This window comes from Oculina patagonica, chromosome 11 (assembly GCF_052425735.1).
Source record: "Oculina patagonica isolate OP01 chromosome 11, crgOcupat, whole genome shotgun sequence".
Classification (NCBI taxonomy): Eukaryota; Metazoa; Cnidaria; class Anthozoa; order Scleractinia; family Oculinidae; genus Oculina; species Oculina patagonica.
In genome coordinates, this window is record NC_135768.1 from 15,187,868 (window position 1) to 15,199,939 (window position 12,072).

The 12,072-nt window shown below is 38.0% G+C and overlaps 1 protein-coding gene across 1 annotated transcript in view; it reads left to right on the forward strand.

Annotated features, from left to right (window-relative positions):
- Positions 1-8,571, forward strand: part of LOC144630352 (flagellum-associated coiled-coil domain-containing protein 1-like) — a 40,184-nt gene extending 31,613 nt beyond the window's left edge. Inside the window, exons 13-21 of the mRNA XM_078488711.1 lie at positions 793-847; positions 1,169-1,272; positions 1,463-1,534; positions 2,227-2,316; positions 2,609-2,650; positions 3,019-3,086; positions 5,119-5,182; positions 5,843-5,878; positions 7,434-8,571. Of these exons, the coding sequence (XP_078344837.1) occupies positions 793-847; positions 1,169-1,272; positions 1,463-1,534; positions 2,227-2,316; positions 2,609-2,650; positions 3,019-3,086; positions 5,119-5,182; positions 5,843-5,878; positions 7,434-7,820 (918 nt within the window). The 3' untranslated portion in view covers positions 7,821-8,571. The remainder of the gene's footprint in view (positions 1-792; positions 848-1,168; positions 1,273-1,462; positions 1,535-2,226; positions 2,317-2,608; positions 2,651-3,018; positions 3,087-5,118; positions 5,183-5,842; positions 5,879-7,433) is intronic.
- Positions 8,572-12,072: the final 3,501 nt, after the last annotated feature.

Consider the following 12,072-nt stretch of genomic DNA (forward strand, 5'->3'; position numbering starts at 1 on the left):
GTGTTCTTGGGCAAGACACTTTACTTTCATAGTGCCTCTCTCCACCCAGGTGTATAAATGGGTTCTGGCGAAATAATGCTGGGGGTACCCTGTGATGGACTAGCATCCCATTCAGGGGGCAGTAGAAATATTCCTAGCCGCTTAACCTGGATAAGCCTCCGGCAGTATGGGCCGCATGGCTCGAGGCTTCACTTTTTTTACTTGCCAGTAATGAATATTTAATAGCAGGTGACAAAAGGGACAAACGTGAAACACCTTTGACAAAACCAAAGCTATCCGCCATTTTGGATCAGTTTGGACTGAAAACTGGGATCGAAGATGTCACGCGCCAAGCTGCTTAAATCCGTTATAAGAAGAAACAGGAAGAACTTAAAAAGCCGAGAATAATTTGTTCAAAATCGCTTTTGTTCCAAAACAAAACGCGTGCCACTTTAAGCCCTTTTACGACAATGTATTTCAAATGTATTCAAAACGTGGTCTACATTTTAGATCTGCTTTACAGCAAGGCGCCCAATATGTCCGCATTCTACCTTATTGTTACTTATTTTCGCGAGAACTAAATTTCGCAGAGAATAGAACGGAGCATATTTCGCGGGACTTAATTTTTGCGATTTGGCCAAAAATACGTAATTAACATAAAAAATACAATAGTAAATGTTTAAAATAAATTTTCGCGGGATCTTTAATTTCGCGATTTTTTGAAAATCGCAAAAATTAAGTCCCACGAAAATGAGTAACAATAAGGTATATAACCGTGCGAATTTTATAATTACATTGATTTGTCTTTCACAGAAAGAATTGCGAGATGAACACGAGAGACGTACAGAAGATGAACTATCCAAGCAGCGTGAGTAGTCTTCACCTCAACTGATTTACCCTCATTTTTTTACTTCTCAACTCGTGCCGTATGTCACGACATGCAAGTAATTTTTCTGATGTACAATAATTGCTTTTTAATTAAAGGAAACCTAAAAATAATTGTTTTAAACTAGAAACACACCAAAAGGAATAAACGGAAAATAAACGATGAGGATTACGAGAGAAAAAGTTGAAAAAGTTGACCAATTTTCCAAGATGCATGGGGACACAGCTCCTTTAATCTCAGGTGCAAACAGACAAAACAAATATGTAAAATGTTTAGTTAATGCTATTTCTTTGTTTATGACAGGAAGAGAAATGCTTCACGAGAAAAACAAGGAAATAGACGGGATGAACAAAGAGTTCCAAAGACAAATTCAGGTTTTGGTGGAAGATCACAAGAAAGAAGTTGATGTAAGTATTTTAATTTTAGAATGCGGAGAAAAAGTTAAAAAACTAGTAAATGGCCCAGCTCACACGAGTCTCTCGTACTCTTAGACCCCTCAGTGACCGAGGCAAATGATGACGTGTGCAAAGGAGGCTAAAACACACAGGAATTTCATTTCGTTTAACAGTTGCTTCAGTCTATCTATATTTATTTCAGCATCTGATGGAGAAGTTTGCTGAGTGTGTGCAAGATTCCGAACAGCTCAAGTCAGCCCTACTGGAGATGCAGGTAAAAAGATAAGAGCGTAATAAACAAATCGCGTACAAACTGCAAAATCATCCGTATTTGAGCGATTTGTTGAAGTTTTAAACCTGTTTTTTTAAGGCAGGATTAAGTTACATCCATACATTTTACGCCCGTAGCTTTTGCAGTTTTTTTTTTCAAAAAGGACACTACTTTAGGGCAAACACCTTCCTAAGGCGGACATAGATGGCTGCCTTGCTCTGGCCGAATTTAAACACTCTTCAAGGTCAAAGGAAAAGGCACGTGAACCAAAATCACAGAGCCAATCACTACGCCTGAAAATAATAGCAACCGAATCAAATTTCGCAATAAAAACGAATAGCCGGTGGCAAGCGCGGGAAACGTTGCGTGGCCCGAATTCAAACAGCCAATCACTAGCAGCCATTAGACATAGACATCGACATAGTTTATTTCACCACGAAGAGCTCAGGAGCCGTAGCTCGTTAAAACGCTCTCGTGAAGCTCGTTAAAGCGCTCTCTCGCTCTCGCTCTCTCAGAACTCGAAGAAACAACATGTAGCTGATGGAGGGCGCGATAAAGGATGCATAAACTAAGTCGATCAGGAGTGATTTTGGCCCTGCAACTGATCAGAAAACTCGTCTTGGTTGTACGTAAGTTCCTTGTGACAGCAGAAAGAGTCAACTGAAATCATAATCTTTACGTTTTTTTTCTTGCAGACTTTGAAGCAGAAAAAACAAGAGCTCGAAGAGAAACTCAAAACCAAAACAGAAATTCTCAGAAAGACACAAATGGAGCTGGAAGACAAGGTATGTGTTCGCTGTTATATCTAGTTGAAAAGAAGGACTTTTGAATAGCACTATATGTACTTCTTTTATTAAGTGCTAATTTATATGACTCCGTTATGTAACTCGTATAGGTTTTTATGCTGTTATATGTGTGCCAATATTAGTATTAGTGTAGTTTTTAGTTTTTAGGTAATGTACATGTATGGGTTTTTCCCGGTTGGTTTTCCTTTTAGTTCTCCTCCTCCTCCCTATGCAAAAGCATAACAGCAGTGATGTCTAATGTTTAATATAATTGATTGTTTTTTTTCAACAGAAAGTCAAATTGGCTGCTTTTGAAGAACATTTTGCCGAAAAGGTCTGTACTGACTGTAGAGAATTTTAGTGTTTACTTCAATTATTCGTAGTTTAGGCAGTGCTGCGCTTTTCTCCCCCTCTCCCTCCACCGTACCCTTCAGTACCGCACGGTACCCTGCCCCGTTTGGCACCGCAAGGAACCTTACCTTACCCTACCCAACTCTGCTATTGATCTGACTTGCCAGTCGCTATGGTACGTACGCCGAACGATTTTTTTTTTTCAGTTGAACCAATTTTCTCCAAATGGAAACAAAAAAAAAATTAAAAACTTCACTGGAAAAGCACTGCTCAGCATCAAACTATAGCTTCCGTTTGTAGAAAAAAACATCATCGCAGAAAAGAAATATTAATAAAATGTTTCTCATTTAGGTGGAAGAAGTGGACAATAGGTACTCAATGAGAATGCAGGGCCTGATGTCAGACAATACAGACTTGAGGTAAGTTGAGAACCAGGGCCCGTTGCATAAAACTTCCACTTAAAATTATTGCCCTGTATTGCATTGCGCATCCAAACTCCGCAGAAGTTTACACGTAATTAGCGCGCGCACATAAACAAAATGGCGGCTTTTATCTATGCAGCTTAGTCCGCGAGAGAAGTAAATTGTCGCTTTCTCGTAAACGAGTATGGTGACCTATCAAGTTTTTCTCACATTTTGGGTGTAGCGATCAAATTCTTTTTGTAAAATGAAAACAGATCAATTCCTATGTTGAAAAATAATTTGTCGCTAAAAACGTGTACTTTGCCAGTACTCGCAGAGGAATTATAAAGGAATTATATGGAATATGCAAGGTCTTCCTGCTCCTAAACGAATGTAGTGACCCCCCTTTTATTTCAAAATTTAAGTTCCCTTAAAGTAATAAACCAGTAGGCCAAGTTAGGTTAAAAATCTATGTTCAGTTCTAAATCAGGGTAATGACCTTAAGTGCTCACTTTAGAAGGACACTTTAGAATCTGCTATGGGGTACTCTTACGAGTGTTGCATGGAACATACCAAGCGCACTCATAAGTGTCTGCCTTACGGCCGGATTACTTTGGGATGCACTTACAGGCACTTTTAACTTTGTGGTATAGTAGCTTTATTAATTAAACCGATTGCATTTTTTGTTCATTCGAGACATGCGGAAAGGCTTGACTGTCAACATTTGACATTAAATGAGAAAGCAAATGAGTGGAAATGATACTAAAACGTGATTTTACTTGGATATCTGTCGGATATCTATGTTATTGTTTATTCTGTCGATGACGAGTTTAAAACGTAAGCAAGGGATAACAAAGCGCATTTTAAGTATGGAATAAAGAAAAAACCCTCGTTTTCACCTCTAGGAAAAAGTTCCCGTTAACTTCAAGATACGGGACCTATATAGGTCCCGTAAACTTACCTGCTATATTTCACGTAATTAAAGTTTTATGCAACACCCGCAATTTATGTTGTATAAACGACACTTTTAAAAGTACACACTTACGAAATTCGTAAGTGCAGTCACTTACGTGTACCCCGTTAGTGGACCACTTATGTGATTTAATGCAACTCACTTAAGTTATGAGTACACCTACGTAAACCCGGTGTTAAGGTGGATTTCCACTGACGCGTAATTTTTTACGTGTGTTTATTTACGTGCGTGAAAAAAATAAGAGACAATTTATGAACGACTTGCGTACACCTGTACGCAAGTCGTTCATATCGTCTCTAAATTTTTTCACGCACGTAGACTCACGTAAAAAATTACGCGTCAGTGGAAATCCACCTTTACGGGCATTATATGCAACCGGGCCCAAGGGAGAAAACAATCTTTCATTTCGAATGGTTTAAATTGTTTAAGATGCGTATAACACCCATAAACTTGCATGAAACTGTACAGTGCGTAACACGTATACGTGTAAAGCTAATCTTGGCGGCGAAAATGTTAAAATAAATTGCATGGGTGGTTGGTTGCTACTTAAAAAATAATAGATAAATACGAGGTTAAGCATGACGTTGGTATTTTTTCTGCGAACGGCAAAACTTCCAACTTCTGACCGATCTGCCGTTTGGCGTTCGTATGCGGAAAAGAGTAGTTTTGTGGTTGTCGTTAATTTGGGATTTTTCGGGCGATCTAATTTTAGAATTCGATAAAAAGGTAACAAAATAAAAGGCAAGTCTCGCATTTGCCGTTTACCGTATAGCGTCATCAGATGCTTAATCTCACTAATTAAACAAAAAACAAACGATTTTAATCAAAATGACCGGTTTGGTGCATTAAGCTTAAATGTGCAACTATTCCAATGATCGATCAGTATAAAGCTTTAACAACATTGAATCTTCCCACCCCCCCCCCCCCCCCCACCACCAACCAACAGCAATGCATCTCCTACCCCTCCCTCCGCAATATATGCGAGACAAGTAGTCCAGTGTTAGGTTATGAACATGAGTATACACCTGGTTACATGTTGGGGGTTTGGGGGTTGCTTATTATGTGCTTTCATTTCAGACGCCATTACATCAAGAAATGTGAACAGTTTTTTAAACTGAAGACGGAACAAGATGCAGAACAAGTGAGTTTTATTTAAACAATCTGGTCCGCAGCTAGCAATTACAATATTTATTTTACTGTCACCTACACATGTAGTAAACGGCGTTCTTAAACTCATTAATAATTCACAAAGTTAAAACCGTGAAAGTGTTTGGAAATTTCTTCTAAATTAGCAGAGACTTTCATTTCGTTTTCTCCGTAGTGAATTGCTGATAAACAGTGCAAGTAAAATAGATTTTGAAGTCGTGAGGCAATTCAAGCCTTTCCAAAGACAGCCCAGACAAAATCTTTTGGAAGAAACTCTTCGCTTATTTTTCTACGGGGATTTCCAAAAATTGCATTGCTATCTCCACAGAAACTAACTTTTGGCAATAAAAACAACCTGTTTCCCATTCAAAGAGCTACATGTACGTTACGGATAACGCAAACTTAAGCCTGAATTTTCGTCAAAATCGTCTTTCATAATCCGTCTTAATCTCCCTAATCTTAACAATCTTTGTTCCTTTTTGTTTATTATTACATCTTTGGCGTTTTCCTAACGCGGTTAAGTGTTATTTTGCGTTTTCCCTCTATTTTTTTGCACATATTTGGCTAATTGACTTGATATGTCGTGTTTGTTTTTCAGTCAGTTAATTTCTTCCTGAAATAAGGTCGTTAAAATTGCTTCCTTTTCTTACAATAGGAAAGTTCCATTCGGACTGCCAAGAATACGTTGCAGGTAAAGATAATTTGATTTATTTTTTTCTCAGAGGGCACGGTAACGAATCCTGCAATCTGATTGGTTCTAAGGGCGGGCAAGATTCTCCTATCTCTGCCCACGGGCCACGGTAACGCTTTCGTGAGTTTCATTTCGCGGCGAGACGAACGAACCCATGGCAGTTTTGCTTTCCAAAATGGATGTAGTTGCTCACCAACCGTTGTAAATTTGAAAGGGAAATTAAGCAGTGGAATTAAAGGCCTTGAAGTTCTCCAAAAGGCGAGTATTCATACTCTTTAAATTCGCAAAATGAAGTTATAGTTTTATGGCCGTGGTTTGTCGATCGTTGTTTGTGCATTCGCACTGATTTTCACGCCATTGCGGTTAAGCAATGCAAGTCGCCGGTTTACAGACCCGATTTATCTTTTCAAACACCTTGCTTCTTTGCTTCTTTTCTCCAGTCCGAATACTGCTTATTTCCATTCAAGAAAATGAGATGCTTTATAAAAAAAACAAACAGTCAAATTAATTCTCGCAATACTGTGCCGTGTGCAGGCGACCAAACTACACAATATTCAGCTTCATTCAGTTTCACTTTCGCAAACTATTTATCAAAACAAAATACTGTGGGAATCAACACAGAGGTTTTTGACTCGTTAGATATAAATGTAAATAGCTGGAAAATATGTGTTGTAAGTGCTTTCCAGTCCGAAAAGTAAGTTTAATTAACTTAAAGAACTCACAAGCCGAAATGCAGTTAAAAGTGTTTCGCGACTCGCTGATTTTTATGTTCTGTTTTGGTTTTACATTGTGTTTTGTTATTATTATTTCAGATGCTTTTCTCTTTCTTTTTTTCTGGTGAACTTTTCCTTGAATACTGTTCATTTTAGCGAATTTATTTTGTTTGGCAGTAAGCTCTTATAGCAAACAGATCATTCTCCACACTTGCCGTAGCTTAGCGATCGACTCAACAGCGCGCGTATAATACAAACACGATTTGCAAGAAAATCTTTGTAGGTTTTTTTTATTTAATCAAACACATTAAAGTAGGAAAAAAATAAATAAGTTATTCACCGGCTTAGGGTCGGTCCGTATAGTGAAAAACTGTGACCTCGGCCTTGAAAATGCTGCCCTCGGCCTGCGGCCTCGGGCAGCATTTTCAAGACCTCGGTCACAGTTTTTCACTATACGGACCTCCCAGCCGGCAAATAACATATATATATTTTTGCAAATAATTTTACCCCCTACGACGCTCGGAAAACATCAGCGTGTTCTAAGAAGAATAGAGGGAATCTAGGCGAAGTTTTCGTGTGAAAAAAAAAGTGTTAGGAAAATCGTCCGCCATTCTGGTTTGTTTGACTTAGTCTTGTCTGAGTCATGACGTCACTCGCGCGCTTCGCTATTGGCAAAATACTGGGTAGTACGGTGTGGGGAGGGGAGGGGAGGGGAGTGGGTAACGTGTGATCCCCCTCCCTTGGGGAGTAGCAATACTCCTAGTCACTTCATGCTACGAAAATTTGCTTACAAACCAACTTAACCTATGCATTCATCTCTGTGTCATTTAATTGTTCTCTAGGCCGTTATCCTTTCTCGCACAAGATGTGACGTCAGTCTCACAGCACTTCGAGATGAAAACCCGGATATTCAAAACCCAGAACTGAGCGCACGTAAAAAGCGTCCATTGAGCGCCCCAGGAACCAGGGATGAAATTTCCACAGCAGAAAAGTTAACCTCTGTGGTCATTGAAGATACATCTCCAACAACACCGCCGGGAATTCCTGCTCACAAGTCGGAACCAAACAAACTTAGACCTCATACGTCACACCACGCCAACATGTACAGCCCCAGGACTCTTAGTACGAACGCGCGCTCTGGAATTCGAGAGAGCCTGGTGCCAACGCCAGTGAACATTTCTAGTCAAGGGATACAAAATTTACGGGCTCAAAGGGAATTTTTAAGTTGACTTTCTTTTAAGCTGTGTATGAAATATGGTTTATTTATATTCTATTTATTAATAACCATTTGAATTTCGGGCTTAATTTGCCGTACTTGTACATTTCTTTAATTCGGGTGTAAAATTTCCAGTCAAAGACTAATGTTAAAAATGTGGGAGATTTATTTAAGTTTATCTCCAAAAAAAGAAATCGTGAACAACTCCCAAAGTGTGATAATACTTTTACAAAGTTTAAGGCCTGGGAACGAGTCTCGCTGCATCTAAAGGAAATACAGAGGATGACAACTCAGTTTTGAGCGATTTTCATTTGAGTGTCGAAAGTATTACTCGTTTGCTTTGGTTTTGCATTGCTTCGCTTAGTGATTGGTTTAAAACCTCGAGCCACTTTCTCAGCCAATCAAAAGTAAATCCAAAAATAATCGTGGCTCACTTACACATTTTGCCGCCCTTCACGCAGGCTACACGTGCTTCTTTGGAGTTTTGATTGATTCACTGGATTTTCTGCGTCTTTCGTGATAAGCCAGAGTGATTACTTTGTTTTTGGTCTTACGACACTCAATCGAAAATCTCTCGGAAGAGTAGTGACTGTTATTAACAAATAAAGTATTATTCTGTTATAAAACACAACGGGAATTTGCGAAGACGAGAAATTTAGCCAGTACAAGCAGTAAGAGAGTGTTTTCCTCATTTCTTTTAAGTGTTCTCGTATAACCGGGGTGGATAACAGTATAATAATCAGCTTTTATACTGAATGATCTTGAATCGAAACAACAAAACACTGTTTTCCATGTTTTATACTCAGATTAAACAGATTTTTAACCAATCAGAGCGCGCATAGAATCCAAACTTTTAATATTTTTAGTACAGGACTATTTAGTATTGAAAATCTACAAAAAGGCTCAAAATAAAATTGTTGAATTTTCAATACTGTATTAGCGTTATTCAACGCAATCTCTTTCACTGCTCATGATAATGGAACTGAAAATATTATCCGGGTTGACTCAGCGAGGCAGATAACTCAAAGTTGCCACATGCTGATAAGTTGTACATGCGATTGTTGGTCTCTGATAGGCTGAGAAATTTAGAAACCAGCTGAAGGATGTCAACTAAAACAAAACTTCAGCAGCTCGTAACGACACCATTGAAAAACTAAACAAGAAAATGGATACAAAACCTCGCCCTGTATGTCTTAGGGTATCAATACAGTTGTAAAAAATCATTCTTTACAATGAAAACATAAAATAGGGTTCGAGAATGGATAACCCCAAAAACTTAAAAAATAATCCTAAAACTAGGTTTTCTTCACATTCCTAACAGTTAAATCCTTGCAGTAAAAACAAAACAATAAATAAACTCTAACTATTTTAACAATCCCCGGAGTTGGGGTTTCAATACACTTGTAAAGATGTAATCTTTCAAATAGAAAAGAAACAGTGTTAAATCCATGCAGTAAAAACAAGACAACCCAAATAAATTTAGAAAATTCTGATCTAAAATCAAATGCCATTCCCGGACAAAAAGCAAGACTTAACTCTAATAAATGTAGAAAATTCATCTTAAAAAAATCCCATTCCCTTATGATATGTATACCATTTCTGTTGAATCTATTCGTAAAAAGTGACATTAGACCAAAATGGCGGAAAGCGAAACCGCGCGTCACAAGCTAATACTTTCATCACAGGTCCTAACAATAAATACCTTATTGATCTCATTTTCTCGAAACCTTATTGGAAAATGTCGGTAATCGCTACAAGTTAACAAAAGCTGGTATTAAAATAACGATCGTTCATTTATCCAGTAATCGATGCAAGCTAACTTTAAACAAAGTGACGTCATGACGCCAAATAACTGATTTCGGACACCGAGCTAACCTTTCCTTGCTGTAAATTTTATTTGAAACAGTCACAAACTGGTTTTGCCCCCATTCTTTTACCCAAGTCGACTAAATTTAACGTATTTCATGTAATGCTGAAAATCATGATTCATGCGCCAAAAACGTAAGCTAAGTCCATGATGTTAAAAGGTTACACAAAATTCTCTTGAGCAACAATGAGAGGGTCTGTTTATTATACTCTGGTGGTTTGGTGGTTTAGGCCAATTTCGAGTGTCGGTTTGCAGGTATATTCTTATTTAACTGGCGGTTGACGGTCAAGAAATTATGGCGGTTTCGGTCTTTAAAACGAAAGCTTTTTGCTGTCTAGGAAAAACAAAATAGGGCGGTTTCCGGAATGTAAGACCCCTATAAAATACTCTCCAATGACGGAACTAAACTGAAAAAGAAAATAAATTCGATTCGATATATAATAGCTGAGGACGAAGAATTTTAACTCATTCACATTAAAATGGAATAACAACAAGAGTTAGGATCTTCAAACTCGGACAAAACTAGTTGAGACAAATGCATTTCACAGAGTTTTCGCGTATGTCTTCACTTGCAAGCTTGTTAAAAATATGCTTTCCCCCTCACCCCCTACTCAATTTTGTTTTTTGGGGTTTGCAATTCACCCAGCTTTGGTTTTCATAACACGACAACATTGACAGCTTTGAAATGGAGGAGGGGGTTTGAAAAATAAGGTGTGGTACAAAAATAAGTAGAAATTAGCTAAGTGTCTCAACAGTTTTCAATTGGTCGGGGTTGTTGCTATCCGTTACAATAAAAAGGAAATTTTTATATTTCACATCACAGAACAGCACCGCTATCGGTGAATGTAAGTTTCGCTGAAAACCCTCACATTGTAAACGGTTCGCCGGCTATTTTCGCTGTTTCTTTTTTATGCTATAACTACTAGGAATGTAAATACCAAAAGAAACTAGGGCACGTTATTTAAAATTACAATTTAGTCTTAGTTTAGAGTTTAACTGGATAGTAAAAAAATTAGTTTCTTACTTTGAACAAAATGGTAAAATAACAAAATATCTTACCAACACGTTTCCACAATACACAACAAAGTGTTTCAACATGAAGTTCTGCAATTCAGCTGAAATTAGCACTAAAAACAAACAATGGAATAAATGAATCTTTTCGCTTCAAAACGCACCCGTGACCACAATAAAGATTTATTCAAGTTAATAATGTGGTAACAAGATAGTTATTTTGCATTCCTGCAAAGCCGTCATTTCCAGCGGTGAATACCTGTATACGAAAAAGGCCATTGGACACAAATCCATTAACCTTTACAGGTACAAATTTTGGACCATTGTTTCTTCCTTGAAGCGACCGCTTTTCAGCGAACTTTCGAGAACTTGGATTAAAAATGTACCACTTATACTTTATTAAATGGTCCTTGATGTTGACCAGAGGAAATTTTGATGGTAAAATTTGACCAAAATAAAGAAAAGGAAGCTTGTGTAGAAGCAAAGGATCGCAGATCTGAATTTCTTCTTATTCTTTACCTTTCTAGACCAAATCCAAGAAGGATACTCATGGTAAAAGAAGGAAAAATCACCTAGACAAAACATCTTGATTGAAAACGAAATTCTCCACAGCGGAAATATACAAAATGTATGAAAAACAAAGGAGAATTTGGATTATGCACAGTACTATGGACGTCTGGCGCAATTTTTACTTAATTTTCTATGCATGGTGACGCAATCATGGGTCATTTAACAATCGCTGCCCGTGATTATCTTACCGCTTATATGAAATTCCAGCTTTTGATTGAGAGCTAAGAGAATTTCCACATGGGTAATTTACAGAAGGGTACGCCGTTGTATTGAATGTTATTTACAGTTTCTGCAATCTGGTTTAATTTTGTCCTTGTTTGACCATGTCTTCAGTTATACTAATTTTCTTAATAAAGATGAGATGTTCAACATGACACGAGCATGGGACAAAGACAAATTCTGAGTCGCCGACGGGAATCGAACCCATTGGCCTCCCAGATACTGGTTGGGCGCTCTTACCAACTGCGCTACGAGAGACTCGTTGTGAGCTGGGCCATTTTAAATACTAGGTTGATATGTGACACGCGTCCTGCATACTGCTAGGATCAGCAATGTCGAAATCATCAAGTTTGTACTAAATAATAAAGATGGTAAATTTTAAGCTCGGTAAAAAATAAAAAGATGAGATGTTCAACATGACACGAGCATGGGACAAAGAAAAATTCTGAGTCCCCGACGGGAATCGAACCCATGGCCTCCCAGATACCGGTTGGGCGCTCTTACCAACTGAGCTACGAGAGACTCGTTAAAATTTACCATCTTTATTATTTACTACTATTTTTGTTATTTGTTTGTATTTAGTATTTTCAAACCTTTG